The sequence below is a fragment of the Homalodisca vitripennis genome, chromosome 7 (genome assembly GCF_021130785.1).
Source record: "Homalodisca vitripennis isolate AUS2020 chromosome 7, UT_GWSS_2.1, whole genome shotgun sequence".
Lineage (NCBI taxonomy): Eukaryota > Metazoa > Arthropoda > Insecta > Hemiptera > Cicadellidae > Homalodisca > Homalodisca vitripennis.
In genome coordinates, this window is record NC_060213.1 from 128,165,472 (window position 1) to 128,187,663 (window position 22,192).

Genomic DNA, 22,192 nt, shown 5'->3' on the forward strand with positions numbered 1-22,192 from the left:
AAGGTTGTACTTAGTTTGTTTACAAATTTATTTATTTATTATCGTTCTTGTTGCCATCATGGTTACTCTTAAGACCATTGTAAAAATGTTTGCAAACATCCATCCAAATACCATTACAAAGAAATGAACCTTCATGCAAAATTTCAAGTCTGTAGGTCAGTTCGTTCTCAAGATATCGTGCAGGCAGACATAATTGATGTTTTACTAGTCCCTTGAGTGATAGGGTAACACTCAGCCAACTAGACGTGCATGTGAACGGGACAAAACTGTGATATTGGGGGTGATATTGACTGAATCTCAGAACATCTGCTGGAAGAGAGCATGGTCACTGTGGAATTTGACTTGTGTGGATTTTTGTTTCTTTTATCACTGATACTAATATTTGATTAGGTTATACCAGATGTGCATGTACAGGGGATTTGGAGAAGGCTGTGATGCAGGAGGTATCGGTGTTGTCACAGCATTGACTGAGTGTCTTTTGGACACCCGATGGAAGGGAGCATGGTCACGATGAAATTGACTTGTCTGGATTTTTGTTTCTCTTATCACTGATACTAATATTTAATTAGGTTATACCAGATGTGCATGTACAGGGGATTTGGAGAAGGCTGTGATGCAGGAGGTATCGGTGTTGTCACAGCATTGACTGAGTGTCTTTGGGACACCCGATGGAAAAAAGCATGGTCATGGTGGAACTTAACTTGTGTGGATTTTTGTTTCTCTTATTACTGATACTAATATTAGATTAGATTATACCAGATGTGCATGTACAGGGGATTTGGAGAAGGCTGTGATGCTGGAGGTGTCTGTGTTGTCACAGAATTGACTGAGTGTGTCTTTGGACATCCGATGGAAGAGAGCTTGATAACGGTGGAATTTGACTTGTGTGGATTTTTGTTTTTCTTAGAACTGATACTAATATTTGAATAGATTATGCCAGATGTGCATGTACAGGGGATTTGGACAAGTCTGTTATGCTGGTGGTGTCAGTGTTGTCATGGAATAGGCTGAGTGTGTCTTTGGACACTCGACGGAAGAGAGCTTGGTAACGGTGGAATTTGACTTGTGTGGATTTTTGTTTTTCTTAGAACTGATACTATATTTGAATAGATTATGCCAGATGTGCATGTATATAGGATTTGGAAAATTCTGTTATGCTGGTGGTGTCGGTTTTGTTGTGGCATTGACTGAGTTGGTCTCTGGACGTCTGTGGGAAGAGAGCATTACGTCGATGGAGCTAGTCTGTATTTTGTCTCCTTTTAGTACGGATACCAATATCCGTTAGATTATACTAGATGTGCTTGTACAGGAGACAAGACTGCGATGCTGGAAGAGCCGGCTTTGTCATGGCAGCTACCGCGTGGGCCTCTGGATCATCTGCTGGAAGAGTCTAGTAGGTCAAAGTTAATTAAATTATGTTATAAGTCATTAAAATTTAAGTGTATATATCTGTATTTTGGTTTTTCTTTGTACTGACATGACTGTTTTTGACATACACTGTGCTATTGGTCTATAACCAATTGTGCCCTCCTCCCCCACCTCCTCATCCAATACAAGGTGTGCAGGTTTAGTTTGTTAAAAAAAATTCTTCACATCTTTCTTTTGCTAGTTTTGGTTCGGGAAAATCTCCTTCAGTTCTGAAATTGGAGAGTCTTTCCATTATTCACCAGTTATGTACCCATAGTGTTCTGGACTACCAAACGGCAACCATAAAAAATGTAGAAATAAATAAACAATATGTCTACATTTCTGGAGTTGAAGGCAGCAAGCATATCAGTCTGGTTTCTGAGGTATCACAGACAATCCTCTCACTCTAATACGAGGTCTGTCCAAAAAGTATCCGACCGCCGACCAGTAGGCGGCCACGACGTAACCGACTGGCTCGAACCAGTTATTGGAGGGGAGGAACGAGCCTACTCCTTCCCATATTAGGCATTGAATACGATCCGGTCACTCAGTGAGTCACAGCGCTATGTTCCGTACAGTACTGCTATGTGTGTGTGTGTCGCATTTTAATATGACTAAACGTGTTGAGCAGCGCATTTGCATTAAATTTTGCCAAAACTTGGCCATTCAGCATCAGAGACGATTACTATGATACAGAAAGTTTATGGTGACGTGTTTATGGGCGATACACAAATAAAAGAGTGGTTTAGGCGGTTTAAAAATGGCCGCATATCAGTGGAGAGTGATGACCGATCTGGCAGGCCTTCAACGGCCAGAAACGCTGAAATTGTTGAATGTGTTCATGCAGCAATTAATGAAAACCGTTGATTGACTGTCCGAGAGATGGAAGAAGATTTAGGAATACCAAAATCGTCAGTTTGTAACATTTTACACAAAGATTTAAAAATGAACCGTGATTCGGCAAAATTCGTTCCTCGGCTGCTGACAGAAGACCAAAAGAACTGTCGACTTGAAATCGCACAGGACACTCTGGATTTAAAAAGTAACCCAGGGCTATTTAAAAAAGTTATTACTGGTGATGAGTCATGGGTTTATGGCTACGACCCTGAGACAAAGGCTCAATCTTCACAGTGGAAAACTCACGAAGAGCAACGGCTGAAAAAAGCAAGACAAAGTCGAAGCAATGTCAAGACAATGCTGACAGTTTTTTTTTACCAGGACGGTGTTGTTCATCACGAATATGCTCCAAGAGGCCAGACAGTGAATAAGGAGTATTATCTTGAGGTCCTAAGGCGGCTACGAGATGCAGTGCGAAGGAAACGACCTGAACTGTGGACAAGCCCTACTGGATCCTGCACCACGACAACGCGCCAGCTTATTCCTCAAATCTTATTCAGCGTTTTTTGGTCAAACACGACATCGACCAACTACGACAGCCTCCCTACAGTCCTGACATAGCTCCTTGTGACTTCTGGCTATTTCCGAAATTAAAAATTCGTTTGAAAGGAAAGATTTGATGATGTTGAACAAATAAAACAAAATGCGACGAAGGACCTGTTAGCCATTCCGCAAAATGAATTTAATGAGTGTTTCTGGAAGTGGGAGGAGCGTTGGAATAAGGTAGTGGCTTGTGGAGGGGAGTACTTTGAAGGGGACCAGATTGCCGTTGCCGCCGAGTAACGTCAGTTCATGCCAGACATCAAGGTTGGATACTTTTCAGACACACCTCGTAAATTACTTTAAAAATATTGGTATCGGAATCAAGTGAAAAGAGGTATTGAGAAACCTAGATACCACTAAGAATCGAGTATTGAAATCGACCAATCCCTACTAGAAAACTTAGAGAATCAGATTAACACTAACTACCAGCCTTATGGCGATTGTTCTTTGATCGAACAATACTTGTTTCTAAATCAAAACCTCCGGAACACAAACAAACAATTTCTGCCACATATAATGTGGCAATTGCAGTATGAATGTTGTTTGTACTAAACAAGATATTGTGTGAACAATATTTTTTAACAAGATATGTAATAAATACACTTCAAAATTATGCCTGTGTCTTCTACTGAAACTACATATTTGGTAAGGTATTACTGAGTACTTCAAATACTGTGAATATTGTAATCTTTGAAAACTGATCACTTGACTGACTGGCATAGATTTAGAAAATCTGAAGGCAAATAAATAAAAAAACTGAAAGCTAGTTATCGGGGAGTGCCGATAGCCGAGCGGTCTAAGATGTTGGACATTGAGTCTGAGTTAGAGATAGCGCAGGTTCGAATCCTGTCTGTGACCTTTGCACTTTTTATCAGTACCATCGTCCTATCGACCTTGTACTGTATCGACTCTCCCCCTTATACTGTTTGATAAGATCCTCGCACAGGCCAGTAAAAAATTACTGTTTTTCTTTTTGGCTTTTTGGCACAGGCTTTTTGGCTGCACACAAAAAGAAAGGAAAGAGCACAGTACTAAATGGTTTTTGCCTTTTATTCTTGATTACAAACCAGTTGCACATCCTAACCCAAGTTCCCTAGTAGAGCCTGTCTACTCCTGTACCTTCACCAGGACCCAAGAGTTTCTGCCCAATGCTGATGTGAAATTCATCACCTGGCTGCGATATGTTAAATAGGGTTCTTCTCCTAACCTAATCAGGAAAATGTAGTCTCTTCAAGAAACCCTTCACCTCTATTGTCGTAGTTGGCAAACTGCTAAGCTAAGAATGGGCCAAACTCGCTAATTAATTCACAGCACTCAAAAAAAAGACCACTACACCCAATTTTTAGTTGTCACCCTTAAAGGGAAACATTTTCATGACACTGATCATTCTAGTTATAAGGTCTCTCCAATATTTTACCTATTTCCAATGTTGTTTTAACACTAGAGATTCAATAGACAGACTTTTTCTTGCAATAAATTTAACATTTTCACTACCAAGCGGTGCAGAGTAATATGTTGAGTCACCAATCACTATTACCCATTAACTTTGGTAGAAATGTGCTATGGATGTTTATACAGTGGTCAGTTGTTCATGCTGTTTGGTATTCTCAAAATAATGCTTCAAACCATTGAAACCTTTGGAAAAAGGTGTTTGTTTATTTTCAGGTGGAAACAGACAGCAGAGCATGCCGAATACATGGCTTGTAGATTTCAAATACAATAGCCAGTCTTTAAAAAAATATTCCCTCCAGCTCAGTCGGACGACGTATGTAGACTTTGTGCCAGCTGAAATATTAATTTATTCTCAATTGATTTACATGTACTTAGTTTCTCAAACTGTTTAAGATACAAAGATATGTTTAGTTAAAACATATTTAATAAATGTTATAATCATTCCAGAATACTTTTAGTTTTTCACTACGTTAATAAATAACAAAGATGTGAATTTTTGGCAACCGCCAAATTGAAACGGCATCTTCCAGTTTTTTCATGTATTCATCAGTTGTTGATGTGGTGGAAAGGCTGGAGCGTTTGTCATCTTCAATGTGTTCATGGCCATCTTTGAAACATTTATACCGTTCTTAACCCTTGTTTTACTCATAGCAGACTCAACATAGGCCTTTGTTAACATTCCCTGCACTTTGTTACACTTTATTTGATTTATTACACAAAATTTCATACACATTCTTTGACCCATTTTTTTCACAAATGAAAATCACTGAGTTCATGAAACGTGTCTAACCTTAGATTCAAGATCTTTATTGGTCTTTAAAAACATTCAATAGTGCAATAGACTTCGTCAAGTTACTAAAATATTCTAAACTAAAAACTAAACTAAAACTAAAACAAGCAACTCAGATTCTACCTACTCAATCCAGCCTACCAGCAAATATATAGATCTATATAATTAATAACAACAATAACCAAACAACCAACAGATCTATATAAATTAACAATAATAAATAACTATTAACACATTTAACATGGATAAAATTTTAAAACTCAACAATATTAAAACTGAATAAATAAATGAATTAAGAGACAAAATTTAAAAAAAATTATTGTTGTGGTATCACAATTTAAGAATTCATCAACACAATAAAATATATTAAATTTTAACCAGCACTTCAAAACTGTTTTAAATTTGACTAAAGATACAGATCTAGCATTTAATGGTAACTTATTGAATAATTTAATTTTCATAAAAAGATGACTGCATTTTGTTTTGGTTAATTTAACTGGTAAGAGTTGTAACAAATGTTTTGTTCTAGTAGGATAATCATGAATATCCTGCCTAGTTGTAAATGTTTCAAGTTGTTCCTTTACACTTATAAGGCAGTAGAATATATACATATTAGGAATAGTCATTATTTTTAATTCCTTAAAAATTGAAACACAAGTCTGTCTCTCTTTTTGAAACATTTTTCATAACACGTAATGCATTTTTTTTGCCATTTCAATACTCTTATTGCACTACTACTGTTCTCCCATAGAGTTATACCATAACTTAAGTGTGAATGGAAAAATGCATAATAGGAGGCTAGGAGCATATCCATAGTTATACAATGTTTCAATTTACTCAAGAGATAGACTACTCTAGATTTTTTTTTACACAATTGATCTATGTGATGTTCCCAGCTTAGTTTGCTGTCAAGGTATACCCCTAATAGTTTTACAGGTTTACTAACTTCATAATTCCTATTTAAAGTAAACAGTATTTTCTCAGTCTTTTGATCATTTACTACTAAGTAGTTTGTCTCAAACCATTCCATAGCCGATTTTACTGCAAAGTTTTCTTCCATAATAAGATTCTCATAATTTCCACTGAAATTCAAGAGTGTGGTGTCATCTGCATATAATACTGAGGAGCATGGTACATTAAACGAGAAATCATTAACAGCAACAACAAACAAAAAAGGGCCCAGGACAGAACCTTGTGGGACTCTTCAATAGGTTTTAGTTCGGATCTATCTTTATTTTGCACAACTATCTGCTTTCTATTTTTTAGATAAGACATCATTAATTGCAGTTCTTTGGCTCTAATACCATATCTATAGAGTTTGGATAGTAAAAACTGATGATCTATGTAGTCAAATGCTTTGGTCAAGTCGATTAATGTTGCAGATGATAACACCACTCTTTCAAAATTTGATAAAATTGTATCCACAATATTTTCAACTGCTTTTATTGTACTTCGGTTTTGTATGAACCCAAACTGTTCTTTACAAAATAGATTATTATTAACAAAAAATGAATTTAGTTGCCAGTTTATACAAGCCTCAAATATTTTACTAAAAATTGGTACTAACGAAATCGGCCTGTAGCTTGATGGGCTAAATTTGTCTCCTTTTTTGTACACAGGAACTACTTTAGTAACCTTAAGGGCATGAGGGTTAGTGGCTTCCACTGAAAAAATAAACAGTAATACAGCTGGAAATGTTATTCTACTTTGGGAGCATTAGTATCAACATTAAAAAAATCTTTACAATTGGACTGCAAACCCACGACACTTAAATATTCTCGTTACTTTTTTAATACAATTTGTATGTAAACTTTTGAAGGAGAGTGGTTTTGGGCTCTGGGAGTCATGTTTGGTGAAGTTATACAGAACTTTTCCGTAATTGCTATCATGAGAACAATTGCAATCGATTTTGTATACAAAATCTACTTATAATTCACCATTTGTTATTAGATCAGAGTGTAGTTTTGACACCTGTATAGTAATACTGTTCTGACTTAAAAAATCAGCCTGTAAGTTTTGTTTCAGGTCAGAATGAACATTTTTTTGCACTTGTTCAGTGTTTTTTACATTCCATGATGCCGCGTTGTCTGGATTACATTCGAAATTATTTTCAATCCTGTTTTTAAGAGGTCAATGTTAGGCTCCTGCTCTGTAGTGGTTGAATCTTCTGAAGGTATGTCAGGCAGTTAAATATTTACATTTAAGTTGAAAGTTTGTGTCTGAAATTAAACAGTGTGGGGTTGGTACAGTATTTTCGAGATTTATTTTCGGGCCTAATTCTTTGCCATGAATATGGTCTGATTTTATTCGCTGTGATTGTATTTCAGGAAAAACATGATTTTGGTTCCTGTTTTTAAACTGCACACTATTTGTTTTTTTACTTACTCGTGTTCTGGTTTATCACTTATCACTACTTTATCACTAAAAGACAACTGATAATTAAGATGATGGTACTAAAAGCACGACACTCCAATAAACAGTAAACAAGTAGGGTGGTGGAAGCTGCGTGGGGTGATGATGGACGGGGAGGGGGTAAGGAAGAGGTGGTTATTAGTAGACAGTACAGCAAGGGACCACCAGTGGTCTCGCTCAAGCACAGCTGAGTATTAAGCAGTAAACGCATACCGCTGTCTTAAGATCAGGATAAAGTGACTGCAATAAACACGATCTTGAAAACTGTTACAGTACTTTTGCACTCAATGAAGAGATCATGAATGAATAAATTTTCATATAAATTGGCATGACATTAAAATTTATCCCTGTCCTCTCTTGCGCCCTTCAGAAAATATCTACTTCACTTATTTGTAAAAAACAGCCATGAGTTCTGATACCAGTGCTAATTGTACTAGGTGTACATGTACAGGAGATTTGGACAAGGCTGTGATGCTGGAGGTGTTGGTTTTTTCACAGCAGCGATAGGGGTGTACTCCGGACATCTGCTTGAAGAGAGCATGGTCGTGCTGGAGCTGGTCTTGTCTGTATCATGGTGTTTCTTTGTACTGATACCTACGAGGGTTATCCAGATAGTTACCTCCGGTTTGGAATAAAATGTGCCAACCAGCGATGATTCAAACATTTTATTATTGACTGAGCGTTAGCGAAGCCTATCGATCAAGGGGCTGACAGATTTTATTTCTGTCTGTCTGTCGACACGAAAATGAAATGACCTTAAAATTTTGCATGAAGCTTCATTTTTATATAGGCATTGCTGAGTTCGATGATACATGACAGTTACTAGGATTCAGCTGACCGTTAGTGAATACTTTTACATTGGCCTTATTTGTAATCATAGCAACGAGAAAGTAGTAGAATAAATAAATTTGTATTTAAACAAACTGAGTACAACCAGTTTAAACATTAGCATGTGACATATTAACATATGTAGCCCAACACACACAACATCTTATTTTGGGGACTTGTTGTGTAGACAATAATATAGTCACTGTCTTTCTGAGAAAGATTTCATGGGTAGATTTAAATTTGATATGATGTTGCATGTCAACTATGGAATTTGACTGGGTGTTATTGAAACCTATCACTTAGTAGGCTGACACTAAGTGATAGGTTTTCTGCTGAGGGGCTGAAAAACTTTATTTTCTGTATGATTGTCTGCCATCTATCTGTACGCAGGACATCTCAAGAATGAAATGAGCTAAAGACTTGAAATTTTGAGTGCAACTTAAGTAAAGCCTGTTACGCAATATATGGTGTAGCGTACTTCTGCTGTGTATACATCTAGAAACTCTAACTTTTCTCTTTTTTCTACGTAGTCACTAAGCAGATTCAAGGACTTGCCATATCTTTGAAGGGTCTTTGAAATACTGCTGCCTGTAAATGGAACCAATCTGTCACAGCGTTTTGAAGCTGTTTGTTATTGGTGAATTACTGAGATGTAAACCACAGCTTTATGTTCAGAAATAGGTAAAAGTTACTAGAAGCCAAGTCGGAAAACGCAGTTAAGTGCAGGGTGTATGGGGAATGAACAGAAACGTCCCATTTGAATTTGGTCAAAAGTTCATTATTTGTTCTTCAAGCTGTGCTAAGGCAAGCAGTTTTGATACCCAACGAGCAGAAAACTTGCGGTAACCTAGCTTTTCTGTCTCCAATTTATTCATGTACAAAACTCTAAGAACTTTTAGAAAAATTATCTGAAAGTTCTGAAAATTTAGTAGTAACGGTCCTTTCAAACTTTTTAATTCACTTTTGTATGATTAGTCACCACAGAAAAGAGAACGCTTACAGCCCTTTCTTCATTGCGAATTTTCATTCTTCCATTTTTCTTTTCCAAATTGCACCCACTGACAGACTACATCTTCACTTATAATGTTTGGGCCATAAACCCCACACAATTCACGATGAATCTTGGCTCATGAGTTATTTTTCGCCCAAAGAACCTTATAACACCACGCACATCACACTGTGGGATTTTCTATTATGCCTCTCATGTTTTTAGGTTATAACTCGACAACGTGTCAATGTACTATGTTCCGCTATGGCGCTACCTCCAGTACTTCTTGTGGTATACATAAACGGCAGTTAATTTCTGGAAAACCCTTGTATATTCAATTAAATGACACTATGTGTGCATGTACAGGCGATTTGGACAAGATTGTGAAGCTGGAGGTGTTTGTCAAGGCAGTGGCTGAGTGTGTCTCTGGAAACCACTTGAAGAGAAGATTATCATGGTGGAACTGGCATTGTCTCTATCTTGGGTTCTCTTAATACTGATATCAGTATTCTGTTTTATTGTACTGGATGTGTATTTACAGGAGACCTGGACAAGACTGTGATGTTAGAGGTGTCAGCTCTGTCATGGCAACGACTGAGTGTGTCTCTGGAACACCCGCTGGAAGAGAGCATGGCCACGGTGGAGCTGGACTTGTCTGATATCACGCAACCCACTTGCAAGATATATACAGCGGCCGGGGACACCAGTCCGGACTATGCCACCAAGGTGTTTCAGAGGTCAGTGCTGTGGCAGATGTTTTAGTTTAATAAATATTAAATGTACATTATTTAGCTTATTAGTGGCCTGAAATAAAACTGTTTGTTATGTGAGGACAGTATTAAATATTGTACAAGCACAATAAAGGGAAGAATAAAAATTTTCCAACTACAACTCCAATATTAATGCAAGTACTGTTGGAGTAGAAATTATATATCTCCGAGTTTGAATTATGTTTTTGGATCATCCGGTAGTCCAGTCATATTGTTATCCACTGAATTGTGCCTTAGGTATTTTGTTGAGCGACTGTATATAGATTTTTATTTTATTATTGGTGTAACTAATGTGTGAGGAATGAAAGTTGAATGGTGTACTCTTTTTACTTCTAATACCTATATAATTTTTGTTAAATATTCTGCTCTAATAACAAATAACATACTGTAAAGTCACATAAGAGGGGTAAATAAATAACTGGATCAGTAGTCTATATTATTTATTTTTACTTCTGAATCACACCCATTTACTTCAATGTATTTCCCTCTATGATCCATGCACCGCTTGATATGAGTTTTCCACTGGTCAGAGCATGTTCAAGGTCTCTGGCGCTTTTCCTTCCAGCAGTTTGACTGTCAAGTGTAGATTTTACTTTTAAGAGGGGAAAAACTGTTGCCATCACTTGATAACCTGTGGAGTATGAGACAAGCTGTTGTCTGGCGAAGGAATCATGACGTTTAGCTCTTATTTTTATTCTTGTACTATGGGAGTTGTCTCGTTAAAAAAATAATATACATATCCAAGCATTTTTTATTTTTATATTAAAAAAATATTCTTAGTAGTGAGTGCATAATATTTTAATATTAAAACAATTAAATATAAGAAAGTTTGAGATTTATTTTCTGAATAACTTTGCAACATATTGTAAAAAACTCAAACTTATTTGGATGCATGTAAGTTATATCTTTCAAATGAGATATTCCCATAATTGCATGACTAAAATTAAGATTGCTAAAGTGCATGAAGTGTATTGAGTTTAATGTAATGAATGGTTCATTTAACATTTGCCAACCTACTACATAGTGCCTATCAATGGTCTATCAACTAATTATTCATGGTTATTTTTGATCAAAAGTAATGCACAATTACAGTTACGTCTTATGTTTATTATTTGCTTTGTATTGTATCCAATAATTAGTAACATATTTATAAAAACTCTGTTTGTCTGTGTTGTAGATGCTTGTCGATACCAGTCACGATGAGAGCATTGATCAAATGTTGGCAGCGAGAGGGTTCCGGAATGAAGGAAGCATCGGATAGCTCCAACAACGGGCCAATGGGAGGTTTGGGGGGTTTGCCGGGGGGCGGCATGGGGGGGGACCCTGACATCATCATCAAACAGGAACCAGGTGGTGGTGGCTTGGACCCCCCCTTTGAACCGTTCTCAGGACCTGATGGTGGCTGCCCCCCGGGCCTTCAGTTGGCCGACGACAAGAGCCTGATAAACCTGCTCAGTGAGACCAAACAAGGGAAGAAGCGGAAGAGAGAGTCATCGAAGAAGAAACAAGCGGACGATTGTGACAACATAATTGTGGACAGTTCGAGTGACGAGTCCATTCTCTCAAAAGATTTGGATTTTGATTTGGATCTCATCGAGAAGAAGAAATCACCACCGTCGATTCTGTTAGACTTGGAGAACAAAAATCTAGTGCCACCCTCTGTGAGCATAACACCAATCACCTGTAGTTCAATGATATCTCCTACACAGAGTATTAACTCTGTTCTTGAGAGGAGGCCTGGGATCGAGATCATCCCTTTAGTGCAGACCTCTTTACCGAGTTCCATCACGATTACACCGATCAGTAGCAAAGAGGATCGGTCGAGGAAAAGTGGCAAAAGCAGCAAAAGTGAGGACAAGTCTAGAACTGAGAAGAAGAGGAAAAGGAGGAAGGAGGACTCTGGAATGGGACCACCAGATAAACTGCCGCTGAAACAAGATCCATTAACAAAACCGGTAACTGTGTCTATAAAACCGACTGATTGTGGATCACCCAGCCGTCCGCCGTCCCCAAACTCCAATCTTCGGAAATACAGCAGTTCACCAACACCTTTGTCACTTGTAAGTAGTAAAGGAAGTCCTAAGTCTGTTAAACACAGTCCTAAACATTCCCCCAGTCCAGCGTACTCTGTGTCCAGCCCAAAGAGTAGTCCTAAACACGGTACCTCATCCCCCAAACACCAAGGTAGTTCAGGGAAACCTAGTATGTCTGCTCTAAAGTCCGCAGTTAGTTCTCCAAAGTCAGAATCTTCAGGAAAAAAGTCCTCAAGTAGTAAAGAATCGAGTAGGGACAAAGATAGAAAGTCAGGTAGTTCTGGCCATCAGAGCCCTAAATTAAAGTCATCCAGTGTGAAATTAAAGCAGCTGGACCTGTCGAATACTGAATTGACGGTAACAACTCAGAGCGGGGGCTCGACACCTCCCTCTGGTTGTGGAGCAGACAGTAAGAGTCAACCCATGGTCAGGAATAGGAAAGGTTCTCTATCAGCTATCGTTGACAAGCTTAAGTCTGCACAGCACTGTGGGGAGCCCGGAGTGGAGGGGAATGGTAAATCCGGGGGAGTAAAAGACAGAAGCGGAGCGACACTAGGGAAAACTGGGGATAAAAGTGGGGTAGGAAGTAACAAACCCGGTGAGAGCAAAAATCCAGGGGAATACATGGTGAAGCCTAGCTCAGACGGTATGAAAATAACCATAAATAAAACAAGGACGAAAGATCCAAACAAATCAGGGAAGTCTTCGAGTTCAGGGTCGGGAGTGAGCAGTTCAGGCAGTGGTTCTCCAAAGACACATACAGGTTTAAAACCGGGAGTCAACAGTGGTCCTGCTTCCAAGAAACCACAACAAACTCCTTCAGTCAAAACTACATCAACAAAGACAAGCAGTAAAATACTAGGAGCGTCTAAAAGTTCTTCGAGCAGTGTGAGGTCTATAAAGTCAAGTGGCAGTAGAGACAGCAGGCCGAGATCTACCAAGCCCGGAGATAAGTCAATCTTCAGCTCATCGAAGAGTGAGGCAAGGAAGCTAAGTCCTACTTCACACAGAGAGGATGCTGACTCTTACAAGCTACTGAGCACACCCCCAACTATCTCCCCAGAGCTAGTGGTCCAGGGTTTCATGAAACAGTTAGACACAAAGTTCCAAATACCTAAATTGTCTCAAAGAACTTCAAATGTGGACGATAACATGAAGAAAGACAAATTCGATGGAAGCAAGGTTTTGGATCAAAACAAATTCATGGATTTGTCCATGAAGGCAGATTCCAAATATCCACTGGTATCTAAATTAGACGATTTGATGGGTGAATCTAAACAGATATCACCTTCTCAAAGTGTGAAATCCTTGGAGATTGATATTTCAGACGAATGTCCTGTACTTGAGTCAGCGGTATCATCTGCCAAGGATGACATACTGAGCAGTCTAAAAATAGAACTCCCGATTGGATCCATGTCATTTGCCTCTGATGAACCATCGCCTGAAGTCTCTGAACCGATACGGCCACCTGACCCTCCCAAAACAATGCCGACACCTCAAGAAGCTGCTGAAATCCTTCTGGATTTTTCAACTCTCCCGACCAAATCAATTCTACCAGAAAAGCTGATGTCAGTTCCAGAAAGAGTATTGGGTTCAGTGTTACCGTTGAGGAAGAACACTCCCCCACCCCTCCCTCCGCCGGCATTCCCTGCTTCCCCATCTGTATCGGTTCACATTGTCAAGTCCCCTGCACCCTCCCCCCTAGTCATCCCCTCCCCACACTCTGCCTCCCCATGTATCACTGATGATGAACTTATGGACGAGGCACTGGTGGGGATCGGTAAATAGCAACTACGTCTCGGAACAGTCATTGTCATGTAGATACGTTTATCGTGCTGTAAATTTTATATTGCCAAATAAACGTTTAATATATATTTATATTAGTATAAGATGAATATATATATTTGTACAGTATTATTTAGTGGTTTTCACAAATGATAGAATACATACTCTATATTATATTTTTTCTAATCACACGATGATGGTTTTAAGTTTTGTTTTTAATTGGTATTATTGTTTTTGTTTTATTAATTTATATGTTATTATTTTATTCAGTTTTATATTGAAGTATGTGATAGATTCTCTTGCCACTAATCAAATTACGGATTGTAAATCGTTCAGAGGAATAATTTGTCTAACTTAATAAAGTTAAAGGCAATTTAAATCTGATGCAAACTTTGGTGGCTTTTTAAAAGCCATAAAATAAACTTTTTATACAATAAAAGTACAAAATAAATTAGTTTAATTTTATTTATTATTGTATAGGTTATGTTAAAGTAGAATCAAAATAATGCAAAATAAATATTCAACTCTCTTAGTGCTCTGGCCTGTTTGAACCATTTATTTTTTAAATTCATTTGAAGTATACCTTCATTGTTATAATATGTATACTAATAGTATTTTGTGTGATTACTTTTAGTTGCATTTATATTAAAGTATAACAATTGTACACTGACATTAATATTTTTGTATTCATTATTATTATGTCAAAATGACTATTAATGAACGAAAATGGTTATACCTTATTTCCATCACTTTGATTCTAGTTATTCCTATATAGTATATCTAATTTTAGGCATGCATAGGCCTTATCAGGCCTACAGAAAATGTTAATAATTGTTGATTTAACATGGGCCTGTTACTTTTTATAAATTAATGTTGTACATGATTCTGTTCTAATATACTCCTGGTCTAGTCCTTTAGAAATGTTATTTAAGATTAAATTGATAAGTGATTGTAAATTTATATGCAGCACAGTTTTTTTAATGATGTCAATGGATATCTGTGATGTCAGAGTAGTGAATATGTTTAGATAATTTATAGGGAAATAAATGAAAATCACGCTAAAGCCATTTGTATTTTATGAATATATGGTATAGCCTAATACTGTTTGTATTAAGAGTGTAAATACTACAAGGTAAACAGCTAAATGTATATTTTTTATTTGTAACCCTTTGGCTGTTCACAAAAAAATAAACACAATACCCGAAACTGTTCAGCTCAAGCTGTTGACTTTTTTGCAGTGTTTTTACTTAAAATTTGTAACTTCTTATAGATCATAGAAGCGTGATATTTGCTTGAATTGGCCTTGTTCCTCAGGTAATAAAATTGTCTTTCAGAGAAAAATATCTTCAAGAATATAAAAGATTTACATTTTTTAATATGTTTATCATTTTATAATTTTTAATTTGTAGTTATACAACATATTTGATTTATTTTTTTTATTGCTAGTTGAACATCTAAAAAGTAAATATAATTAAGAACAGATCCTGAAAATTAATCGCAATGTACACAAGAAACTGAATAAAGTCACTCCACTGCCATAGCAACTGAGTGCGCACCATGGCCATCCAAATCACCACATTGTTTTTACGCTCAACCCTGTATGAAAACATAAAGGAAAGTACAAAATTACGAAGGAAATTTATTTATTGAATATATATCTATATATGGTATATAGATGCGTTAGTTTCATGAAAAAATAACGTTACAGAAAAGTAATTTGCAACAACAAAATATTATTGTATAGCAGTTTTCAATACATTGTTGTGAAATAGTTTTCGGAAAACACATGCACAATATATTGTTGTAATACAGCCAAAGGGTTATGGCCGAAACCGATTATTTTACAGTTGTTTTTTATCTGGCCATGATTAAGAAATACTTTGTGTTAAAAAGGCTCCCTGTGGGTTATTAAATGTAAGTTGCTGAAGTCATGACATCTAGCATGTGGGGGCATGTGTCGAAACGTCGTAATGATTTATGAATGATTTTCTATGAATCTGACAGGGCCTTAAACAAATCCTATAAAAAAATTACATCTATCGTGAATGTGCAACTGTTCAAGTAAATATTCCATACAAACATGCAAGATCGAATAAATAGTAAAAAAAACCTTTGTTCACAAGAACGTTTTTACTCACTGTTTTCTAAGAAATTTTCTCCACAATCTGTGAACTCACTATGGAATTATCCTGTACATTATGGAGTAGTATTAAAATCCTCCAATTTTTATAACGTTCACTTTGATTAACCATTCTAGTGAAGTAGTAGACAATATACGGTTGATCCATTCTGTAGAGCCTTAGGTTAGGTATCTAAAATGTTCTATACTTTTAAATATTTGAACAGTATCATCTAATTATTTCATCAAGTGAAATTAAATTTAAGTAGTCTTTCCGGATTAGTCGGAAGAATTAGGTAAAAATCACAAACATCTGAAATATTATTAATTTATTCTCATGGGCTGTACGTGTAATAAAAATCTCAAAAACCATTTGAGATACAAAAGAATTGTTAATTACAAAGTGTTAAGTATTCCAGAACACTGTTTGTTTTTTTCTCTGAATTTGTAAATAATGGAGTTGTGATTTTTTGTTTCAACAGTCTTATTGAAATTAAATAGTATATCAAAATTAATGAAAAACGGTCCAAGTTAAGAAGCAAACGTAATAAGTAAAATTAAACAGGCATTAAAATATAATGTTCCTTTGATTTTTTTTATGTTTAAAATTTTAAAAATGTACCTAAAAATGAATTGTCCTAAAAATTGTTTTGACATAACTGCAATTTTACATTGTGTTGGGAAAAAAGTTAATAACTTGATATCGGTTTGAGGTATTGTTTTGCCTAAACCACCTGAATGAAATTTATTTCTGTAGATATAAAGTACTAAGTTACTACTAGTCATTAAGGGCTAAACAAAAATAAAATAAAATTTACGAGAAATGTAACTGTCCCAAGTCACTTTGTCACTTTAATTTTTGTTCTTTTCATATAAAATTTTATGTAAAAGCCCACAACTGCTTTACCAAATAAGTATATTCACTGGATAATGTTTCAGCGACTGTAGATCTTTTTGTAATTCTTTATTGATGATATCTCAATGTCTGGAATAAAATAAGTTGATTTATTTTTCTAATGGAATAGTTTTATTGTTGGAGCAACTATGATTTAGATTGTAGTCTCGTATCCAGTCTTGCTAGGCTGAACTGTCTAAATGAAAGGGACGATTTTACTTGCGTAAACATTTGTCTAAAGATACTCAGGATGAAAGAGTATTCTCTTTCTATAGTTTGTAGTATGTACATAGACAACTGTTTGTAGATCTATTGAACCAAATGGCCAGATATCTTAAAGTCCTTTTTTAGAGCCGGCTGTAGTAAATTGACATTTGAGTTTTTCCACCAAGAAAAAGGTGAGATATTTTTTCCTGAATAACGCACAAGAAAGAAAAACTAAAAAAAAGCATTTGGATTTGTATTAATTATGGCTGTAAAATAAGACATCAAGAATTCTACAATTAAAAAGGGAGTATACTACAAGGAGATGCCTTTTTTCTTGGAGAAAAACTCAAAGGTCACTTTACTTAAGTATGACGTACTACTATATTTATTATAAAAATACCAACCATTTGAGTAGATATTTTATAACACAGATGTTGGTTATTACCGTTGTACAGTATTATGTAATACAGTCTTGTTATGTAGTGAATAGTTACTTTAAATTGTTAAAACGTGCAGGGAAAGAACGTGAACTGGTGTTGATCATCAGTTTTCTATCGGAAATTCATCAGACTCTCAGATAGGTTTTGAAGTCCTTCATGATTTTTTTTGAATGGAATTCAATGTTGTAAATAAGATTGAAAATGAAGGTGATAACTAAGTGGATAGTGAAGTGCAATATGTCTGACTTTTATCGCAGTTTGTTTTGTTTTTTACTGAGGTTTAGCAAAGCCTATCATTCATGGGGTTGGAAAAATTTTGTTTTGTCTGTCCATCTAATTGTTTGCACTATATCTTGAAAACTAGTTAGCCTTTAGATTTGAGATTTTGCACGAAGCTTCATTCATATGAAAGAAAGACTGAGTTCGATGATGGTGCATGTCACTCCATGGGATTTGGCTGAGCGTTAGAAATATTTTTACATTTGTGTTATGACAAAAAATGAACGAGAAAATAGCTGAATAAATACATTTGTAAATGAACTGTGTTCAATCGTATGAGATTTTAACAAGTGACACTTTTATTCATAGAGTAACAATAAAATATAATTGACTGGAGTCAGTGTTAAAAGTCTGTGACAATATTTGACTTCAGTGCACTCGTATTTGTTAGTGTCCTTGGTAGCTCACTGGAACTTTATTTGAACACTGCTTTAAAAACTGACATTACGGAAAAAAATGTAACTGGATCTTGTGGCAATATTTCTCATGAAAGATTTCATCTGTATGCTTTGGATTTTGCATGTAACTTCATTCCTACATAAATAAGAATGAGTTCTACGATGGTGCATATCAAACCATGGAATTTTGCTGAGCATCATTGATGCCCGTCTATTAGTAGGCTAATACAATTTCTAATTTGTCTACTGGGGGAATATAATAATTTCTTTTCTGTATGTCTATCTGTCCACAGGACATCTAGAAAATGAAATTAGCTTTTTAAAATTTTCATGCAACTTTATTAGAAGTCTGTTACGTGACATATAGTGCAGTGTACTCTTACTTTGTATTAAAAAGATTGTAACTAATAAATAGTTACAATTACTCTACCGGTATTCTATCTAATTTTACGCATGTGTTTATGTAGTTAAAAATAATATAATTTGTGTTATTAAATAAAATGATGTATTCTAAATAATAATTTTTATATGAATCCTGATTTTTTTTGTGGTGACTTGTTAAATTAGATTTTTAGTTATGAATTTTTAAGTTATAAACGCAACCAGACAAGCACTAAAATCTATAAGATGAGCTTTCGCTCAGGATAGTTTTTCTGTTTATTATAAAATCATTTAACCACTTTCGTAATCTTAAAAGTTTAGCCATTGAGTACATTTTGTGTCAAAATGTTGGTGAGGGCTTAAGAATTTAATTGTGTTAACAATAAACTCGGATGACGGTCTTAAACAATTTGCTCACTTAGTTTGGGAGCAGAGTTTTGTGAGGTTCGTTTGTTTTATAGACCGAAAATAAAATATGATTTTGGAGGTTTGTCACATAAATGCTAAACTGTGATGTAGTTTTCCAAAATTATTTTTGATTATTCAATCTAAAATTTGAAAATATTTACATTTGATTTTTTATCTCAGTATACAGTAACATGGATTGGATAAAGCAAAAGCATGTCTAAATGTTTCTTTTGGGGGTAAAACTGAAGTTTAATTTAAGTTCAACAGCTCTTAATAAATGTCCTACATTTTATTGACATTATAAATTCATAAATTATTGAGCATTTTCATCCGTTTTGAATTTGTTTTTTAAATGTTGCTTTTAGTGAAACGGAAGAAGCTGTTGAAATAAAAGTTCTGTCTTAAACATATATCCTGATTACAGAACGACATTATTGTTGACGGCCTGTTATTTATCGCAGACTGACTGACGTAAATTGTATTGTAATATATTTAGTGTAGGTAGCATGTAGTTTTTTTTAGTTATTATTAAGTAATTACAATAACTGTACAGATTTTGTACTGTGACACACCGCAGGAAAACAATTCTTATCTTTGTTCTGCAACATTTTCAACTTTGTAGCTATATAGTTTTAACACATTGGGTCCTAAGTGATTTGTTATTGTGGTTGTTATGTGAAGTAAAAGGCAGCTTGTTTAAGCTATTGGGAGTGAATGTGTTAAAAATCTTATTCTTAGTTTTGTATTGTTGTGGACACACACTTTCTGAACCAATAATTAATTATGTCAAACTATAACAAATTAGTTATTCTTCAAAATCCTTGCATTTAGAAGTGACCTTGATGTTATGTTGTGTAGGTATTGTATTGACCATATTTTGATGTATTCTAGTGTTTAGTGCAAAGAGATAAATTGGCTAAGATTTTGATAATATTACGTCGTTTATTCTCAATTAATTGTCAACTGACGTTCATGAATAATACAGCCGAACTTTTAGGAAAAACATCATGAGACAGCTGTTACAAAAGGAATAGTATATTTTATGACTAGTATTGAAAGATGAGGAGGGGACCCAAGCTCCCCCTCCCTAAAAATAAATCAGTTTTTTTAAATCCATTCATCATTTATCATTTACTTATATGTAATTAATATTATTTTATTTCATAATTAAAAAATAAGATAGGTCACAGATAAATTGCAATTTTTAGACTTGCATTTGTTTTTAATCATGTATTGTGGTTCCGCAGTACGTTGATTTAGAGATTTCAGTCCAAATGTTCATTTTGCGGTGTTAGGCTACTTATAATTAGAAAAAATGAGTACCTATCATAAAAAATTTCATTTGTTCAACAAAGCTTCCATGTTTCTGTAGTATGATTTTTACGAGAATGGCAATTAGATATGTCTGGTAAATATGTGGTAGTATTTCACTAGTTTTTAAGTTTTTTTTAACTTATTATTCAAACAAACCATGTTTTTCGCAAAAAACACTTTTACTAAATGGATTAGTGATTTGATTTAATTTTCAAGTTTTAGTCTATTAGGTGCTAATCAAAATGGCACAAGCTGCTGTATTGATACAAATTTTCTTAATCAAAAGATTGTATGATTATGATGAAATTTAGCATGTAGGTTTTACTTACAAATTTAATAATATGTTTGTATCATGGCCAGACTTAATTTTATTTTTAGGGTCACTTCTTTGTCAAGAAATTAAAACTTGAACAGTTTCTTAAAAAAAATCTAATCCTGAGTTTAAATAAATAAATACATTGTTTTAGTTCTTTGGTGTATTTTTAAGAAAATGCTTTTAAAAAAGAAAGAAAGTTTGTAAGTGTAGAAATTTTTTTGAAATCATGCTTAAAATATTTTTTCTATATCCAAAACAGTTTTTTTTTTATCAAATTGGGTAGAACGTACTGTTTTTATGTATAATATTTATGTGCTCCTAGAGAAGATAAGATCTATTTCTTGCGGTGTGTCAATTTAGGTATTTTGTACAGTGTGATTTATTTTCAGAGTTAAATGGTGCAAGCTGAAGACGTGTTTGTGACGTTACATATTTTGTACAGTTTACAGAAAGTGTTGAAGTGATGTTTATATTGTACATTAGACTGATTATTGCCAGTGTACGAACACTAAAGAAATGAATATATATTGATAAATAAAACAATGATAAGAACATAGTGATTGGTCAGTTCTTTTGTGTACCTTCATTTTAGAAGCAATATTTTTTTATTTTTCTTTGTTATTTGTTTTCACAAAGTATATTATAGTTATTTTCTTATTGTATAAATTCTGTTAGGTGAAAGCATACATTTTGTTTTTTAGCCAATAATTTTGCAAGTTGTGTAAATAATTAATTTGGGATCCTGTAATGCAAAACAACAGTTTTTAGAAAAATAACAATGTCAGGCTGTGATTATAGTTAGTTATATTTTTTTTATAAAAAACCTGTATTTTATAAAAGAATTCAAGAAAAATAGATCCATTTTTTTAAATTTCCCCCCCACCCCCCCCCCCCCCCACCCCCCCCCCCCCCCACCCCCCCCCCCCCCCACCCCCCCCCCCCCCCACCCCCCCCCCCCCCCACCCCCCCCCCCATTTATGCTATTCATAATTTGTTAACAATGGGGTAAAAGAATAGGTATAATATTTTAAAAACTGGAAAAACTAACCTTCACTTTTTTGTTTTAGATCATGTCCACGCAACATACATAAAGAATAAAAAACCCAAAAATATGATGAAGATTCTTTGAAGGAAGCAGTAAAGGAAGTTGACAATGGAAGCTCAGTATATGCTGCCAGCAAGAAAATATAACATTCCTTATGAAACCCTTCGGCCCGGTGGAGTGAAAAATCCTCCTAAAAACTCCTGGTTCTGGAAAGGCAACAGTGCTATCAAAAGGAAGAGGAGAAACTATATTGTGGAGGCTTTATTGTTATGCAGCAAAATGTGTTATCCACTAGATAGAAAAGACTTGCAATATATGGTTGTGTAAGCTATGTAAAATCAGTAGGGTAGAAGAGACGCCATTCAAGGACGATATGCCAGGGTATGACTTTTTAAGAGGGTTTGAAAAAAGGTGGGACCACATGAACTATCAAAACGGAAAACCCGAAATATTAACAAAAGCAAGGGCTGAAGGACTGTCCATCA

At 35.2% G+C, this 22,192-nt stretch overlaps 1 protein-coding gene across 3 annotated transcripts in view; it reads left to right on the top strand.

Moving 5' to 3' along the window:
* The window catches only part of LOC124366302 (mediator of RNA polymerase II transcription subunit 1), a 48,166-nt gene extending 26,948 nt beyond the window's left edge, over positions 1-21,218 (top strand). For 2 of the 3 annotated variants that reach the window (XM_046822741.1, XM_046822742.1), the window contains 3 exons: positions 1,310-1,393; positions 9,859-10,054; positions 11,265-21,218. In XM_046822741.1, coding sequence (XP_046678697.1) covers positions 1,310-1,393; positions 9,859-10,054; positions 11,265-13,908 — 2,924 coding nt within the window. In that variant the 3' untranslated portion in view covers positions 13,909-21,218. The remainder of the gene's footprint in view (positions 1-1,309; positions 1,394-9,858; positions 10,055-11,264) is intronic. The other variant, XM_046822743.1, reaches the window with a different exon arrangement.
* The last annotated feature ends 974 nt before the right edge of the window (positions 21,219-22,192 follow it).